At 51.3% G+C, this 18,337-nt stretch overlaps 1 protein-coding gene across 2 annotated transcripts in view; it reads left to right on the top strand.

The window, feature by feature from the left end:
• The first annotated feature begins 6,341 nt into the window (after nucleotides 1–6,341).
• Nucleotides 6,342–18,337, top strand: part of cdc16 (cell division cycle 16 homolog (S. cerevisiae)) — a 69,115-nt gene continuing 57,119 nt past the window's right edge. Inside the window, exons 1-4 of one of the 2 annotated variants that reach the window (XM_067986632.1) lie at nucleotides 6,342–6,472; nucleotides 8,622–8,676; nucleotides 11,930–12,027; nucleotides 16,882–16,920. In XM_067986632.1, coding sequence (XP_067842733.1) covers nucleotides 6,413–6,472; nucleotides 8,622–8,676; nucleotides 11,930–12,027; nucleotides 16,882–16,920 — 252 coding nt within the window. In that variant the 5' untranslated portion in view covers nucleotides 6,342–6,412. Of the gene's footprint in view, nucleotides 6,473–8,621; nucleotides 8,677–11,929; nucleotides 12,028–16,881; nucleotides 16,921–18,337 lie in introns of those variants that run through there. The other variant, XM_067986633.1, reaches the window with a different exon arrangement.

Genomic DNA, 18,337 nt, shown 5'->3' with positions numbered 1-18,337 from the left:
GGTAGGTTTTTTTAAGGAGCGTTTTAACAAAGGAGGAGAGAGAGGCGGAGAGGATCAGGGAGGGAATTCCAGATCTGAAGGCACAGCCGCCAATGGTGACTATATAAACATAAAAACATAAACATAAAAATACATTTGACCCATCTTTTTCTGCAGATGACGTACCGTCTACTTCATCACAGCCTCTAACGCATCCATTAATCTCCTCAGGGAAGTTTATGTGTAAATAACACTCTGATCCACAAACAGAATCCAGGAAAACCCCAGAATATTTAACCCCTCTCCGTTATTCAGTAGCATGGGTCGCACAGAGCAATAAATCATCTCAGTCTATTACCTACAGCCTCAATCCCAACTAAAGACGTATCCAGCATATTTTTGGAAGGAATTAATCTGCTCAACATTAAATATTTAACTGGGAGACTGTCCCACAATCCACCACTCTTAGGGGTAAAATGTCCTTTAATTGTTCATTCTGAGCCCCCCCCTCTCTTCCCCCCCCCACTTCCCTTTCTGCACTCACTGTCTGTGTCTGGAAGTGCCTGAATGGCTATCATTATTCCTGGCCTCTTCCTGCCTCTACCTCCTATAATGTGAAACTAAGAGGAGCTTGTTTAGCTGCGCACACTTTGAGGAAACACATTAAGCTGAGACTACTCATGAGGCTCTTCACACAAAGGGGAGTGGAAATCTGGAACTCTCTCCCCCAAAAAAGCTTGTTGAGGCTGGGGGGTCAATTGAAAATTTCAAATTGAGATTGATCGATTTTTGTTGGGTAAGGGGGGGGTTAAGGTTACGGAACCAAGGCGGGGTAAATGGAGTTAAGATACAGATCAGCCATGATCTAATTGAACAGGCGGAACAGGCTCGAGGGGCTGAATGGCCTCCTCCTGTTCCTATGAGCATTTCCCAGCTTTTACCAAGCGATCGGTGTCCTGGACAATATTTATCCCTCAACCAACATCACTAAAACAGATTATCTGGTCAGTATCTCCTTGCTGTTTGTGGGATCTTGCTGTGCGCAAATTGGCGGTCTCGTTTCCGACATTGCAAACGGTGACTACACTTCAAAAAAGTACTTAATTGGCTCTAAAGCACTTTGGGACGTCCTGAGGTCGTGAAAGGTGCCATAGAAATGCAAGGTCTTTCTGTTGCCCCCCCCTCTCCCTCAGCCTCACCTGTCCCTCAGCTCTACGATTTTCTGCTCACGTGGGCTCAGGGGTTTCTGTGATGGGGCTCCTCCCCTGGGTGTATTTCTCTGGCACTGGTTATGGACCAGCTGTTCCTCGCAGGGGAGAAAAGACAATGGCCCAGGATTTCCCAGGAGCTCTTCCTGCTCCTCCACAGTAACCTCGTTGGAGGTGCAGAAACTCCCGTCTACGAGCATAAGTGGCGTTTCCGCTGTACTTCCGGAAACGTTACGGCCGCAGAGCGGGAACACCTCCGAGGGAATTCTGGGCCATTGTCGAAGTGCGGGTGCGTTGCCCCTTTAAATGAGGCGCCTTTGAAGACGAGCAGTAGCCCCTGTAGCAGGTCCTGTGAGTCGGCAGAGTGGCTTTGAGTTCAGAAGGTGCTTGGGTGTTTGCAGAGATTCCCTTTTCCATGCGTGAGTTCCCCTGACAGCCAAGAGCGGACAGGGAAAGACGATGCGAGATACGAGAGGGAGTGGTGGGTCCATCAGTGATGGAGGATATTGATGGCGGTGCAGCCTCGACTTACATTGGCTGGCCTGTGTGGTGCAGCTTGCACTGACTGCTCTGACTCCTCTCTCCACGCGGCCTGACCCACCCTCTGATGGGGAATCCTACCCTCAGTGCCCAACACACTACCAATTCTGGCCCCAACTCAGCCAGCGATACCTCTAAGGATGTATCCGAGTACCTGCACCAGAACTCTACCTCTCTCCCCTCCCACCGTCGCTAATCCAATCAGGAGCTGTATTCCGACTCCAGCCCCAGCCTACATTGATAATGAGGGCACTGGAGGACAAATCACGAGGTTTGCAGCAGGACCACACGGGCGGGTGATGGTCCTGCTCTGCCGCTAAATCACCTATGGGTGGAAATCAAGCCCATAATGTGCTTGAGGGAGGGGCTTCAGTGGGAGAGTTAATGTACCAGAGGGAGGGGCTTCAGTGGGAGAGTTAATGTACCAGAGGGAGGGGCAAGTTGGTGTATTGGAGGGAGGGGCTTTGAGGGGCGAGTTGGTGTATTAGAGGGAGGGGCTTTGAGGGGCGAGTTGGTGTATTGGAGGGATGGACTTCGAGGGGCGAGTTGGTGTATTAGAGGGAGGGGCTTTGAGGGGCGAGTTGGTGTATTGGAGGGAGGGGCTTCGAGGGGCGAGTTGGTGTATTGGAGGGAGATGCTTCGAGGGGCGAGTTGGTGGTATGGAGGGAGGGGCTTTGAGGGGCGAGTTGGTGTATTAGAGGGAGGGGCTTTGAGGGGCGAGTTGGTGTATTGGAGGATGGACTTCGAGGGGCGAGTTGGTGTATTAGAGGGAGGGGGCTTCGAGGGGCGAGTTGGTGTATTGGAGGGAGGGGCTTCGAGGGGCGAGTTGGTGTATTGGAGGGAGGGGCTTCGAGGGGCGAGTTGGTGTATTAGAGGGATGGACTTCGAGGGGCGAGTTGGTGTATTGGAGGGAGGGGCTTCGAGGGGCGAGTTGGTGTATTAGAGGGATGGACTTCGAGGGGCGAGTTGGTGTATTGGAGGGAGGGGCTTCGAGGGGCGAGTTGGTGTATTGGAGGGATGGACTTCGAGGGGCGAGTTGGTGTATTAGAGGGAGGGGCTTCGAGGGGCGAGTTGGTGTATTGGAGGAGGGGCTTCGAGGGGCGAGTTGGTGTATTAGAGGGAGGGGCTTCGAGGGGCGAGTTGGTGTATTGGAGGGAGGGGCGAGTTGATGTATTGGAGGGAGAGGCTTCGAGGGGCGCGTTGGTGTATTGGAGGGAGGGGCTTCGAGGGGCGAGTTGGTGTATTAGAGGGAGGGGCTTCGAGGGGCGAGTTGGTGTATTGGAGGGAGGGGCTTCGAGGGGCGCGTTGGTGTATTGGAGGGAGAGGCTTCGAGGGGCGAGTTGGTGTATTGGAGGGAGGGGCTTCGAGGGGCGAGTTGGTGTATTAGAGGGAGGGGCTTCGAGGGCGAGTTGGTGTATTAGAGGGAGGGGCTTCGAGGGGCGAGTTGGTGTATTGGAGGGAGGGGCTTCGAGGGGCGAGTTGGTGTATTGGAGGGAGGGGGCTTCGAGGGGCGAGTTGGTGTATTGGAGGGAGGGGCTTTGAGGGGCGAGTTGGTGTATTGGAGGGAGGGGCTTCGAGGGCGAGTTGGTGTATTAGAGGGAGGGGGCTTCGAGGGGCGAGTTGGTGTATTGGAGGAGGGGCTTCGAGGGGCGAGTTGGTGTATTGGAGGGAGGGGCTTCGAGGGGCGAGTTGGTGTATTGGAGGGAGGGGCTTCGAGGGGCGAGTTGGTGTATTGGAGGGAGGGGGCTTCGAGGGGCGAGTTGGTGTATTGGAGGGAGGGGCTTCGAGGGGCGAGTTGGTGTATTAGAGGGAGGGACTTCGAGGGGCGAGTTGGTGTATTGGAGGGAGGGACTTCGAGGGGCGAGTTGGTGTATTAGAGGGAGGGGCTTCGAGGGGCGAGTTGGTGTATTGGAGGGAGGGGCTTTCGAGGGCGAGTTGGTGTATTGGAGGGAGGGGCTTCGAGGGGCGAGTTGGTGTATTGGAGGGAGATGCTTCGAGGGGCGAGTTGGTGTATTGGAGGGAGGGGCTTCGAGGGGCGAGTTGGTGTATTGGAGGGAGATGCTTCGAGGGGCGAGTTGGTGTATTGGAGGGAGGGGCTTCGAGGGGCGAGTTGGTGTATTGGAGGGAGAGGCTTCGAGGGGCGAGTTGGTGTATTGGAGGGAGAGCTTCGAGGGGCGAGTTGGTGTATTGGAGGGGAGAGGCTTTGAGGGGCGAGTTGGTGTATTGGAGGGAGATGCTTCGAGGGGCGAGTTGGTGTATTGGAGGGAGAGGCTTCGAGGGGCGAGTTGGTGTATGGAGGGAGAGGCTTCGAGGGGCGAGTTGGTGTATTGGAGGGAGGGGCTCTCGAGGGGCGAGTTGGTGTATTGGAGGGAGGGGCTTCGAGGGGCGAGTTGGTGTATTGGAGGGAGATGCTTCGAGGGGCGAGTTGGTGTATTGGAGGGAGAGGCTTTGAGGGGCGAGTTGGTGTATTGGAGGGAGGGGCTTCGAGGGGCGAGTTGGTGTATTGGAGGGAGGGGCTTCGAGGGGCGAGTTGGTGTATTGGAGGGAGGGGCTTCGAGGGGCGAGTTGGTGTATTGGAGGGAGAGGCTTCGAGGGGCGAGTTGGTGTATTGGAGGGAGGGGCTTCGAGGGGCGAGTTGGTGTATTGGAGGGAGATGCTTCGAGGGGCGAGTTGGTGTATTGGAGGGAGAGGCTTCGAGGGGCGAGTTGGTGTATTGGAGGGAGAGGCTTCGAGGGGCGAGTTGGTGTATTGGAGGGAGGGGCTTCGAGGGGCGAGTTGGTGTATTGGAGGGAGATGCTTCGAGGGGCGAGTTGGTGTATTGGAGGGAGAGGCTTCGAGGGGCGAGTTGGTGTATTGGAGGGAGGGGCTTCGACCAGCAAAGAGCCTTTCCTATTCTGCGACGACTCTAATGTTTGAATATGTTCCACATTATCTTTGATCAACACCACCATCTGCTGTCAGGGGAGCAGTAGTACAGGACAAAGGAATGCTGGGCCCTGCTCACAGTCCATGTCAGAGTCTGTTTCCATGCACTGGTTAAATTCGGGATTTTTCAGTGAATTCTCCGAAGTGTACACTCACAGACATATCTTATGAAGCTACTGTACATTTTGTTTGCCTGGTGGTTTCAGGGGGAGTGCAGTGATATGTCCAGGCTCCTTGGCTGAGAGAGTTGCAGCGACAGTGGAGTGTGGGCCAGCTCATTGCTGGTGTCTTCTGAGGGTGTCTGAATGGCAGGGGCAGGGGTATTGGGCTCAGAGGTGGGGGTTATGCCTAAACTCACGCTGTACAGCTGCAGAGAGTTGCCAAGTCCTGACTGAACAAGGCCAACAGGATACTGGGAGTCTCTCCCACTGGCTCCGTCCCCTGATGATATTTGCCTTGTAAAGGGGTGGACAGTGATTCCAAACCTGGTGAATGTCCCATGGATTTAGAGCCCAGGATATTTACATCCCCTCCGCATTAGGAGTGGCCAGCACTCCGTGGGGCAGTGATCACCGATCAAACTGGCAAACACTGATTACAACTCTTAATTAATCATTTGGAGTGGCAATCACCAACTGTTTAAAAAATTCATTCATGGGATGTGGGCTTCACTGGCGAGGCCAGCATTTATTGCCCATCCCTAATTGCCCTTGAGAAGGTGGTGGTGAGCCGCCTTCTTGAACCGCTGCAGTCCGTGTGGTGACGGTTCTCCCACAGTGCTGTTAGGAAGGGAGTTCCAGGATTTTGACCCAGCGACGATGAAGGAACGGCGATATATTTCCAAGTCGGGATGGTGTGTGACTTGGAGGGGAACGTGCAGGTGGTGCCTGCTGCTCTTGTCCTTCTAGGTGGTAGAGGTTGTGGGTTTGGGAGGTGCTCAGAGGTACTCAATCATTAGGAGTGGCAATCACTAATTCAGAGTAGTAATCCTGTCAGGTAAACTAAACCCCAGCTCTCTATGAATACAATTGTAAACAATTTTACAACACCAAGTTATAGTCCAGCAATTTTATTTTAAATTCACAAGCTTTCGGAGGCTTCCCCCTTCGTCAGGTGAACGATGTGAAATGAAATCCTCGAAATGAAGTCGCATTTATAATTCACAGAACAATGCTTGGTGATTACAGACAGTTTTTTCAACTGCCCGTTGCCAAGGCAATCAGTGTGCAGACAGACAGGTGTTACCTGCAAGGTCTCCGAATATACAAATCACCAAAAAAAAAACAACAAACAAAAAAAAACAGAGATAGAGAGGTAGAAACATAGAAAAGACAGCAACTGACCCGTTATATTAAAAACAGATAACATTTGTTCGCTGGTGGGGTAACGTGTAGCGTGACATGAACCCAAGATCCCGGTTGAGGCCGTCCTCATGGGTGCGGAACTTGGCTATCAATTTCTGTCTCAAACTCTATGAATACAGTGCAGGGGGGATTTACAATCTGTTTCACTTTTGCTGATGGCAATCATTCCTAAAATATCCCTGGTTCTAAGAGCTGAACAAATACCAGGCGACCCCACCCAGGCTGGGATTGTGTCTGTGCAGTGCTGTGAGTGCAGAGGATGAGAGGTCCCCCCTTGCGGCATGCTGGCAGGGTAGGACCGTTTGTCCGGGCCGCTGTGCTCCGGGGGAGGAATGTGTGAGACGGCCGGCCAGGCGGCCGGAAGTGGTGGAACTGGCGCTGAGTGAAGCCGAGAAAATGAACCAAAAGCAGAAAACGGAGCGGCTGCGGCGGCGAGTCCGAGACTACCTGGACCAGGTGAGGGGGCCCGGGACCGGGTGAGGGGGCCCGGGGGAGGACCGGGTGAGGGGGGCCCGGGACCAGGTGAGGGGGGACCGGGTGAGGGGGGCCCGGGGGAGGACCGGGACCGAGTGAGGGGGCCCGGGGGAGGACCGGGACCGGGTGAGGGGGCCCGGGGGAGGACCGGGACCGGAGGGGGACCGAGTGAGGGGGACCGGGTGAGGGGGCCCGGGACCGGGTGAGGGGGCCCGGGGGGGGACCGGGACCGGGGTGAGGAGGGCCCGGGGGGGGACCGGGTGAGGGGAGACCGTGGGGCAGCCCCAGGTTCATACTCGGGAAATAGCGAGGCGCACCGGCGGGACAGGGCCCGCCCCTTCGGGGAGAACTCTTCCCCCTCCCCCCCCCTCTCCTCTTCCCCCTCCCCCCCCCTCTCCTCTTCCCCCTCCCCCCCCCCTCTCCTCTTCCCCCTCCCCCCCCTCTCCTCTTCCCCCTCCCCCCCCCTCTCTCCTCTTCCCCCTCCCCCCCCTCTCCTCTTCCCCCTCCCCCCCCTCTCCTCTTCCCCTCCCCCCCCCTCTCCTCTTCCCCCTCCCCCCCCTCTCCTCTTCCCCCTCCCCCCCCCTCTCCTCTTCCCCCTCCCCCCCCCTCTCCTCTTCCCCCTCCCCCCCCTCTCCTCTTCCCCCTCCCCCCCCTCTCCTCTTCCCCCTCCCCCCCCTCCTCTTCCCCCTCCCCCCCTCTCCTCTTCCCCCTCCCCCCCCTCTCCTCTTCCCTCCCCTCCCCCCCCTCTCCTCTTCCCCCTCCCCCCCCTCTCCTCTTCCCCCTCCCCCCCCTCTCCTCTTCCCCCTCCCCCCCCCTCTCCTCTTCCCCTCCCCCCCCTCTCCTCTTCCCCCTCCCCCCCCTCTCCTCTTCCCCCTCCCCCCCCTCTCCTCTTCCCCCTCCCCCCCCTCTCCTCTTCCCCTCCCCCCCCTCTCCTCTTCCCCCTCCCCCCCCCCCCCCCCTCTCCTCTTCCCCCTCCCCCCCCTCTCCTCTTCCCCCTCCCCCCCCTCTCCTCTTCCCCCTCCCCCCCCTCTCCTCTTCCCCCCTCCCCCCCCCCCTCTCCTCTTCCCCCTCCCCCCCCTCTCCTCTTCCCCCTCCCCCCCCTCTCCTCTTCCCCCTCCCCCCCCTCTCCTCTTCCCCCTCCCCCCCCTCTCCTCTTCCCCCTCCCCCCCCTCTCCTCTTCCCCCTCCCCCCCCCTCTCCTCTTCCCCCTCCCCCCCTCTCCTCTTCCCCCTCCCCCCCCTCTCCTCTTCCCCCTCCCCCCCCCTCTCCTCTTCCCCCTCCCCCCCCTCTCCTCTTCCCCCTCCCCCCCCTCTCCTCTTCCCCCTCCCCCCCCTCTCCTCTTCCCCCTCCCCCCCCTCTCCTCTTCCCCCTCCCCCCCCTCTCCTCTTCCCCCTCCCCCCCCTCTCCTCTTCCAATAGTGGCCGTGGGATCTTTTACATCCACCTGAGAGGGCAGATTGGGCCTCAGTTTAATGTCTCATCCGACAGCGCGGCGCTCCCTCGGCACCGACCCTCCGACAGCGCGGCGCTCCCTCGGCACCGACCCTCCGACAGCGCGGCGCTCCCTCGGCACCGACCCTCCGACAGCGCGGCGCTCCCTCGGCACCGACCCTCCGACAGCGCGGCGCTCCCTCGGCACCGACCCTCCGACAGCGCGGCGCTCCCTCGCACCGACCCTCCGACAGCGCGGCGCTCCCTCGGCACCGACCCTCCGACAGCGCGGCGCTCCCTCGGCACCGACCCTCCGACAGCGCGGCGCTCCCTCGGCACCGACCCTCCGACAGCGCGGCGCTCCCTCGGCACCGACCCTCCGACAGCGCGGCGCTCCCTCGGCACCGACCCTCCGACAGCGCGGCGCTCCCTCGCACCGACCCTCCGACAGCGCGGCGCTCCCTCGGCACCGACCCTCCGACAGCGCGGCGCTCCCTCGGCACCGACCCTCCGACAGCGCGGCGCTCCCTCGGCACCGCACCAGGAGCGTCGGCCTGAATTTTGTGCTCAAGTCTCTGAAGTGCAGCTTGAACCCATGACCTTCTGACTGGAGGTGAGAGTGCAACCACCGAGCCACGGCTGACACTGATGCGATACAATCTATGTAAAAAGTAATAATACTTTAACTTTCTTTCCTTGCAGCAACAGTATCAGAGTGCTCTGTTCTGGGCGGACAAAGTTGCTTCAATATCACGGGGTAAGCTCATTTTTATTATTTCAATTTTTTAGTCAGATGAAACTTACCCTGCGAGTACGACCTGTGTTCTGGATTTCCGGCTCACTCTCGGTCTCCTCTTCCACTGCCAGCTGTGACTGGTTGTCCCTTTCGGTCCTCTTGTATCGACGCTCGTGCTTGTAGTAGCCGGGCCCACTCTGACTCTTCCATCCCACGTACCTGATCTTAAAATTTACATAACCGGAAAATATATCAATTGTTGAATCATAGAATCTAACCGCAAAGAAGGAGGCCATTCGTCCCTTCGTACCTGTGCCAGCTGTCTGAAAGAGCTGTCCAATTAGTCCCAGACCCCAGCTTTTTCCCTATATCCCTGCTAATTAGTCCCCTTCAAATACATGCCCAATTGTCTTTTGAAAGTTCGTATGGAATCTGATTCCACCACCTTTCAGGGAGTGCGTTTCAGGTCTGAGTGCTTCAGGTGTGAAAACATTTCTCCTCGTTTCCCCTCTAGTTCTTTTGCCAATTATTTTAAATCTATGATCTCTGGTCACCATCCCACTTGCCAGTGGAAACAGTTTCTCCCTATTTACTCTACCAAACCTCTCGTAATTTTGAATACCTGTATTAAATCTCCCCTTAATTTGCTCGAAGAACAACAATCCCAGCTTCTCCAGTCTCTCCACGTAACTGAAATCCCTCATCCCTGGTATCATCCTGGTAAAGCTCCCCTGTACCCTCTCCAAGGCCTTGACATTGTTCCTGAAGTGTGATGCCCAGAATTGGACACAGTATTCCAGCTGAGGCTTTAACCAGTGATTTATAACAGTTGACTTGTTGTGACGCTCTTAGTGTTGCGATTTTGAATGTGACGCTAAGAGTAAGGATGCATGGGGGCAGATAATTCAATGGTCAGTCAGGATACATGGGTCAGTCAGGAAACAGGTGTCTGATAATTTAGTGATCAGTAACAAGACATGGGGGCTGATAATACAATGGTCAGTATGGATACACGGGGGCTGATAATACAATGGTCAGTAAGGATACACGGGGGCTAATAATACAATGGTCAGTTTGGATACACGGGGGCTAATAATACAATGGTCAGTATGGATACACTGGGCTGATAATACAATGGTCAGTTTGGATAAACGGGGGCTGATAATACAATGGTCAGTATGGATACACGGGGGCTGATAATACAATGGTCAGTATGGATACACGGGGGCTGATAATACAATGGTCAGTATGGATACACGGGGGCTAATAATACAATAGTCAGTATGGATACACGGGGGCTGATAATACAATGTCAGTAAGGATACACGGGGGCTGATAATACAATGGTCAGTATGGATACACGGGGGCTGATAATACAAAGGTCAGTATGGATACATCGGGGGGCTGATAATACAATGGTCAGTATGGATACACGGGGGCTGATAATACAATGGTCAGTATGGATACACGGGGGCTGATAATACAATGGGTCAGTATGGATACACGGGGGGGCTGATAATACAATGGTCAGTATGGATACACGGGGGCTGATAATACAATGGTCAGTAAGGATACACGGGGGCTGATAATTCAAAGGTCAGTAAGGATACACGGGGGCTGATAATACAATGGTCAGTATGGATACACGGGGCTGATAATTCAAAGGTCAGTATGGATACACGGGGGCTGATAATACAATGGTCAGTATGGATACACGGGGGCTGATTAATACAATGGTCAGTATGGATACACGGGGCTGATAATTCAAAGGTCAGTATGGATACACGGGGCTGATAATTCAAAGGTCTACGCAAAAACATTTGAACAACTCTCTAATTTTGGTCGGTAGCGAGTCTGAACATAAATGTGCCTAAATGTTAATTCATTCCCTCAACCATAGAGTGCGACCAAAACCAAATGATTACTAAGATTTAACATCCTCAGTTGGAATATTTACCTCTCTCAGAAAACGCTTTGTTCCGAAGAGGTAGACAGACTGGTGAAATGGGCAGACACATGGCAGGTGAAATTTAACAAATTTAAGTGTTCAGTGATGCATTTTGGTAGGGAGAATGAGGAGAGGCAATATAAACTAAATGGTACAATTTTAAAGAGGGTTCAGGAACAGAGAGGCCTGAGGGTGTATGTACACAAATCTTTGAAGGTGGCAGAACAAGTTGATAAAGCTGTTTTTTTTTTAAAAAAGCATTTGGGATCCTGGGCTTTATAAATAGAGGCATAGAGTACAGAAGTAAGGAAGTTATGCTAAACCTTTATAAATCATTGGTTTGGCCTCTGCTGGAGTATTGTATCCAACTCTGGGCACCGCACTTTAGGAAGGATGTCAAGACCTTGGAGAGGGTGCAGAGGAGATTTATTAGAATGGTTCCAGGGATGAGGGACTTCAGTTATGTGGAGAGACTGGAGAAGCTGGGATTCTTTTCCTTCAAGCAGAGAAGGTTAAGGGGAGACTTAATGGAGGCATTCAAAATTACGAGAGGTTTTGGTAGAGCAAATAGAGAGAAACTGTTTCCACTGGTAAGTGGGATGTTAAACGGAGGTCACAGATTTAAAATAATTGGCAAAAGAACCAGAGGGGAAACGTGGAGAATTTTTTTTCACACAGAGGGTCGTTAGGATCTGGACCGCACTCCCTGAATGGGCGGTGGAATCAGATTCAGTAGGAACTGCAGAATGGAAGGAAAGATTTAAAGTGGGAAGTGAACTGATTGACTGCTGAAGGGCAGTGAGAGAGAGCGTTATGTAAATACTTGTGTTTACCTGTTGTCTGTGCAACAACAGGAGATTAACACTAGTGTTTATATAAAAAGGTTAGGTTATTGGTAATAATTGTAAAAAAAAAGTCAATTCTGTATATAATCTGTATTATACAAACCTCTAAGAAATTTATTCGCACTGCCATGCTGGAACTAAGTGTTTCATAAATCTTCAAATAACCTCACTGCTTTATAATGGAAACCAATGTCAATGAAAGAAATCCAATAATCTTGGCTGGGATAGTGAGATGTACCGTAGAGCAAGCCTGGTAAGACATACAGGGGTAAATTCAGCAGGGGAGCTATGTGTTCAGGGGTAAGGCTGCAACATGTTAGTGGCAGTTCTCCCACCCGCACTTCCCTTGAGCGCAGCTCCCTGCTGGGAGCACTGAATATTCCCCCCCCCCCCCCCCCCCCGGGGATTGCTCGCTGTGTGCTGTCCGTGCCAGCTGCAGTGTTGACATATTTAAGTGTTGTGGTCTTGTTTTGTGTTGTAGAGGAGCCCCAGGATATCTACTGGCTGTCCCAGTGCCTTTACCTCACGGCCCAGTACCACAGGGCTGCTCACGCTATTCGATCCCGCAAGCTTGATAAGGTATGATTTCTTTCCCAATGTCCTTACTCCTTGTAATCTTTTTGGGTAACTTCAAATTGTGCAACAGTGCACTTCTTTTCTACAGAACTTGCCGTGTCCTGTTTGCCTGCATAGACTGTCTGTAAAGGTATTACATAGAATGCCATAGACTTTACAGCACAGAATCAGGCCATTCGGCTCAACTGGTCTATGCCGGTGTTTATGCTCCACACGCGCCTCCTCCCTCCCTACTTATAGAATCATAGAAGTTACAACATGGAAACAGGCCCTTCGGCCCAACATGTCCATGTCGCCCAGTTTATACCACTAAGCTAGTCCCAATTGCCTGCACTTGGCCCATATCCCTCTATACCCATCTTACCCATGTACCTGTCCAAATGCTTTTTAAAAGACAAAATTGTACCCGCCTCTACTACTGCCTCTGGCAGCTCGTTCCAGACACTCACCACCCTTTGAGTGAAAAAATTGCCCCTCTGGACCCTTTTGTATCTCTCCCCTCTCACCTTAAATCTATGCCCCCTCGTTATAGACTCCCCTACCTTTGGGAAAAGATTTTGACTATCTACCTTATCTATGCCCCTCATTATTTTATAGACTTCTATAAGATCACCCCTTAACCTCCTACTCTCCAGGGAAAAAAGTCCCAGTCTATCTAACCTCTCCCTATAAGTCAAACCATCTAGTCCCGGCAGCATCCTAGTAAATCTTTTCTGCACTCTTTCTAGTTTAATAATATCCTTTCTATAATAGGGTGACCAGAACTGTACACAGTACTCCAAGTGTGGCCTCACCAATGCCCTGTACAACTTCAACAAGACATCCCAACTCCTGCATTCAGTGTTCTGACCAATGAAACCAAGCATGCCGAATGCCTTCTTCACCACCCTATCCACCTGTGACTCCACTTTCAAGGAGCTATGAACCTGTACTCCTAGATCTCTTTGTTCTATAACTCTTCCCAACGCCCTACCATTAACGGAGTAGGTCCTGGCCCGATTCGATCTACCAAAATGCATCAGCTCACATTTATCTAAATTAAACTCCATCTGCCATTCATCGGCCCACTGGCCCAATTTATCAAGATCCCGTTGCAATCCTAGATAACCTTCTTCACTGTCCACAATGCCACCAATCTTGGTGTCATCTGCAAACTTACTAACCATGCCTCCTAAATTCTCATCCAAATCATTACTTCATCTCACCCTATCAGCTTCTATTCCTTTCTCCCTCATGTGTTTAGCCAGCTTCCCCTTAACTGCATCTACACTATTCACCTCAACTACTCCTTGTGGGAGCGAGTTCCACATTCTCACCACTCTCTGGGTAAAGAAGTTTCTCCTGAATTCCTTATTGGATTTATTAGTGACTATCTTATATTTATGTCCCTTAGTTTTGGTCTCCTCCTCCCCCCACCCCACAAGTGGAAACATCTTCTCTACGTCTACCCTATCAAACCGCGTCATAATTGTAAAGGCCTCTATCAGGTCACCTATCAGTCTTCTCTTTTCTAGAGAAAAGAATCCCAGTCTGTTCAGCCTTTCCTGATAGTTATAACCTCTCAGTTCTGGTATTATTCTTGTGAATCTTTTTTGCACCTTCTCCAGTGCCTCTATATCCTTCTTGTAATACGGAGACCAGAACTGCGCCCAGCACTCCAAGTGTGGTCTAATCAAGGTTCAGAATTTTCAGAATGAATTCTGGAAAATCTAACGTGTCTGAGATCTGGAGCAAGGGAGGCTCAGCTGCATGCTCGGGGGGAGTCTCACAATGAATTTCTCCTGGCGCAGAGCTGTGTACAGTCGGAGTGTAGATCCAGAGTTTAGGTGTGGAGTCACAATCTCCCCAGTTAGGAAGTTTTATGGGCAGAAAATTGTGGGGGGCCAAAATCGGAAATGCCGACCTCCTCCTCCCCTCTCCTTAATTCCCAGCGTGTGATCCCGTTGCACGAAGCTCTGTGTCAGAAGCACGTACTCGTAAAATTTACCCCAAAGCTTCTCCACACAGATTGAAGTACCTAGCTTATTAATTTTTATTTCACTTTATGTTGCCTCCTGCCCTGTTCCCTGCCTGGGATATCAGGCCGACTGGCAGTTCCCAGGCCACTGCTGCTGTCAATCTCCCACAAGGACGAACAAACCTCTGATGAACTGCGGCCGCTTTTCACCACGACCTCGGGGACCTCACTTTGTGGAGAGTCTCACAAATGTGCACGTGCTTTCCATCACTCTTTGGCGTGGTGTCTCGCAGCATTTTTAAACAATTCGACCCCCAAGGATATTTCCTTGTATTATTTCACTGATTTCCTTTTTCTTCCAGTGAAGGAAACAATCAAAGTTAATTTGAAACTCCGATTGTAAAAACTAGTATTGTTTTCGTATACTTTCAAACTACTGAAAATCAGAAACTTCACAATGTGGTTTTCAGTAACTTAAACCATGTGAGCTATCAACCTTCAGATGACTTATTCTGAAGGAATTTTTCTGTTGTGGTGTACTTCACTGCAATGGCCTTCATTCAGAACTGGTCTCCTGGTCTTCACCACTCCGTGTCTGTAATCTCCTGACCCTAAACAAACACTTCCTAACAGCGGCAGGTTTCCCATGTACAACGGGATTGCAAAAAGCAATTCACATCTCAGTTACCGCCCCCCCACCCCCGTTCCTCCCTCCCACACCCACCCACCCACGTTTTATTCATTCCCTTTTCACGGAATATAAATTTCAGTCCAGCTGTTCCTGAAAACAAGTGATTTTTTCCCCCCGCGACGTGACGTTCCAGGAACGCTCTTAAATCCCTTTTTCAGCAGTAACAGCGTCAGCTCCAGTGTTCTGTTTAATGGCTGCCCTGGTGTCTCTCTTTGCCAACTGTGATTTTCAGATCGAAGGTTTGCTTGAGAGCACTCTGATTTCCTTCCCCCTCCCCTCTCCTCCCCCCACTTTAGAAAGACTTTCACACTCAATTTCAGGGAGAGATTCATCACCCTGACCGTTTCGATCTTTGTCTGGTGCCGTGTCCATTGAATGGCAACGTCTGAACCTTCCGAGAAGATGCAGCAATCGCTAAAGACTTGCAAAACTTTCAGAACGGACAGACCTGCCCCTGATAGGGTGTTGCCGTTCTTATTGGTATGAATGTCACTCGCTAATCCTGAAGGGTCTAACCAGTGTCCGAGACGGTAATAGCATCACCGCTTGATTTGCAGTCTACCCCTCTTCTAAGTGTGTTTGCCTTTTTTGTTCTAATGATTGTTACACCCTTCCAATCTTTCCTGGTCAGTTTGCTGCATAACAGTTCCATTCAGCCCAAGCTCCTTGTTTCGGTTCCTGGCTCCTGTATATTTGTCATCATTGAACTATGGTTGATGTTGTGGCTGTGCAGAAATCTTTTATTAGTACTTCCTATCGTGAACAGTCATGGGTGTTTGCTGGTATATTACTCATCTTGTTGAACCCTAGCCCAATAATACTGTGGGTATTCTAAGAGTGCACTTACACTACGAGCACAGCCAGGGAGCAAAGGGGCTTGGCCCCACCCCAATGCTGCAGTTACTGTATAAACCCGGCCTAAATCCGGAGCCAGGACTGAACCTGACACTGGAAGAGGGAGCCTCACTCCACCTAGCACTGGAGTCAGGTCAGGGCTCGTACCTAGATTGAAGTACCTAGCTTATTAATTTTTATTTCACTTTATGTTGCCTCCTGCCCTGTTCCCTGCCTGGGATATCAGGCCGACTGGCAGTTCCCAGGCCACTGCTGCTGTCAATCTCCCACAAGGACGAACAAACCTCTGATGAACTGCGGCCGCTTTTGTTCACCACGACCTCGGGGACCTCACTTTGTGGAGAGTCCCACAAATGTGCACGTGCTTTCCATCACTCTTTGGCATGGTGTCTCGCAGCATTTTTAAACAATTCGACCCCCAAGGATATTTCCTTGTATTATTTCACTGATTTCCTTTTTCTTCCAGTGAAGGAAACAATCAAAGTTAATTTGAAACTCCGATTGTAAAAACTAGTATTGTTTTCGTATACTTTCAAACTACTGAAAATCAGAAACTTCACAATGTGGTTTTCAGTAACTTAAACCGTGTGAGGTTGAAAGCAAACGGTGCCTGCATGTCAAATTCATAGTCCGAGGGTATAGACTATGGAAAAAGCTGACCTCAATTCAGCAAACCTTTCAAATAACAAACTACAGTACTCAAACAGAACAGAACTGCAAATAGATGTAGCTTGCAATTTTACGTGCTTTTCCAATGAATTAACTGCTTCAGAAATGTAGGACGGATTTAGACTCACACCTATGAGCCTTAGATTCGTCGTCGGTACCTCTGTTCAACACTGAACTAAAGAATCATTCATAGTAAGTTCAGGTACTGGCAGTCTCCTTCGGTTGCTGTCTCATAGGTGTGAGTGTAAATCCGTCCTACATTTCTGAAGCAGTTAATTCATTGGAAAAGCACGTAAAATTGCAAGCAACATCTATTTGCAGTTCTGTTCTGTTTGAGTACGGTAGTTTGTTATTTGAAAGGTTTGCTGAATTGAGGTCAGCTTTTTCCATAGTCTATACCCTCGGACTATGAATTTGACATGCAGGCACCGTTTGCTTTCAACCTTGAAGTAGCTTTCACCTTATCGTCTGGATGTGATTCACACTCAACAGTGAAAGTGTTCTCCTCTTACCCCCACCCCAGTATTGTGTTTTTAAGTATATTTTCTTCAAAAAGTTTAACTGGATAACTGTGAACTGACAGCAATTTCACTGGACAACTTTAATTGATTTTTCTCACCATTGAGCAGAATATATACATCGACTGGTGCTGCAAATGTCTCTTTTGTTTCCCTCCCACCCGCAGTTATATGGAGCCTGCCGATATTTTGCTGCCCGATGTCATGTGAGTACAACATATTTTAATGTCTAGTTTAAATGAGAAGGAAAGTTTGGGCATTATCCTTTTGTTTATAGTAAACCCCCCCCCCCCCCCCCACCTCCGTTCCTAACAAAAGTGGGGTCTCCTGGTCCGCCAGCCTGGCTTTTCCAGTGACCTCATCGATGGGCCTGTTCTCACTGGGAAAGCGAAGGTCGAGAGGAGGATCTGATCGTTGTTTTTAGGATTCTAAAGGGACTGGATAATGTCGACCATGACCAGCTGCTTCACCTTGTCCACAACAGTGGAACCCAAGGACACGGCCTGCGCTCAAAGGGGGTAAATTCAAAACTAACCCACGGAAACAATATTTCAGTGAGCGAGTGGCCAATCTATGGAACAGGCTCGCTGGGGAGACGGTGGAAACAGATAGTATTGATTCAATCAAATACAGATGGGAGGGATTTCTTTCAGAAAATAATATTTTGGGGATCCAGTATGTGAATAATTTGAGACATGATGTGGTGAGTGTAACAGGCTCGGGAGCATCAGGTGACTTTGGATCTATGGTTCCCAAAGCTCTCTGCCACTGGGGGTTTTCCCCACCTCATGTCTGGGTTTGATGGCGATTGATTGATGGATGGATGGCGATTGATTGATGGATGGATGGCGATTGATTGATGGATGGATGGCGATTGATTGATTGATGGATGGATGGCGATTGATTGATGGATGGATGGCGATTGATTGATTGATGGATGGATGGCGATTGATTGATGGATGGATGGCGATTGATTGATGGATGGATGGCGATTGATTGATGGATGGATGGCGATTGATTGATGGATGGATGGCGATTGATTCCTCCGATTAGACGACACCTCCATTATTGTTTCATGTGACTACCAGGATGGTAGAAGGCGAACTAGCTGGACCCTGGCCTTTTGTTGTCTAGTAATTCCCATGTTCCTAATGGGGAATGTCCTCATCCTTCTCCAGAGCTGCCCAGCCTGAGTAAGTTAGGAAAGGACAGGTAGTGTGGGCTTTTGGGCCAGGGACACTCAGGGCCTGTTTGTAGTTGCAGCCTGTGTGTTTGCAGTGGAACTGCATCAAGACCCCCACCCCCCCCTTTGCTGGTCTGAGCTAGCGTGGAAGGAAGCATAGAGCCCCAAAGACTTAAATGGAAAACTGCCCTCTAATTAATTCAGGAGGCAGTAATACTGTGCCAGTCATCTGATTAGGTAAAAGGGTATTTAACAGTCCATATGTTTACAGTGGGAATTTAAAATTTGGGATGTCTGCCTATGATTACAGGCTGCACTATTGATCCCTGACGAGCTGTGTCCCACCGATGACCCTGAGGTCTCCTACGACCCAGATTATTGGAGGCAATCCCGTGAGACAGTCGGAAATTACTAGGCCAGTTGGGGGTGGGCGAGAAATC

This window comes from Heptranchias perlo, chromosome 6 (assembly GCF_035084215.1).
Source record: "Heptranchias perlo isolate sHepPer1 chromosome 6, sHepPer1.hap1, whole genome shotgun sequence".
Taxonomy (NCBI): Eukaryota; Metazoa; Chordata; class Chondrichthyes; order Hexanchiformes; family Hexanchidae; genus Heptranchias; species Heptranchias perlo.
Note: the sequence above shows the minus strand (reverse complement) of the source record. Positions and strands in the feature narration are given on the sequence as shown.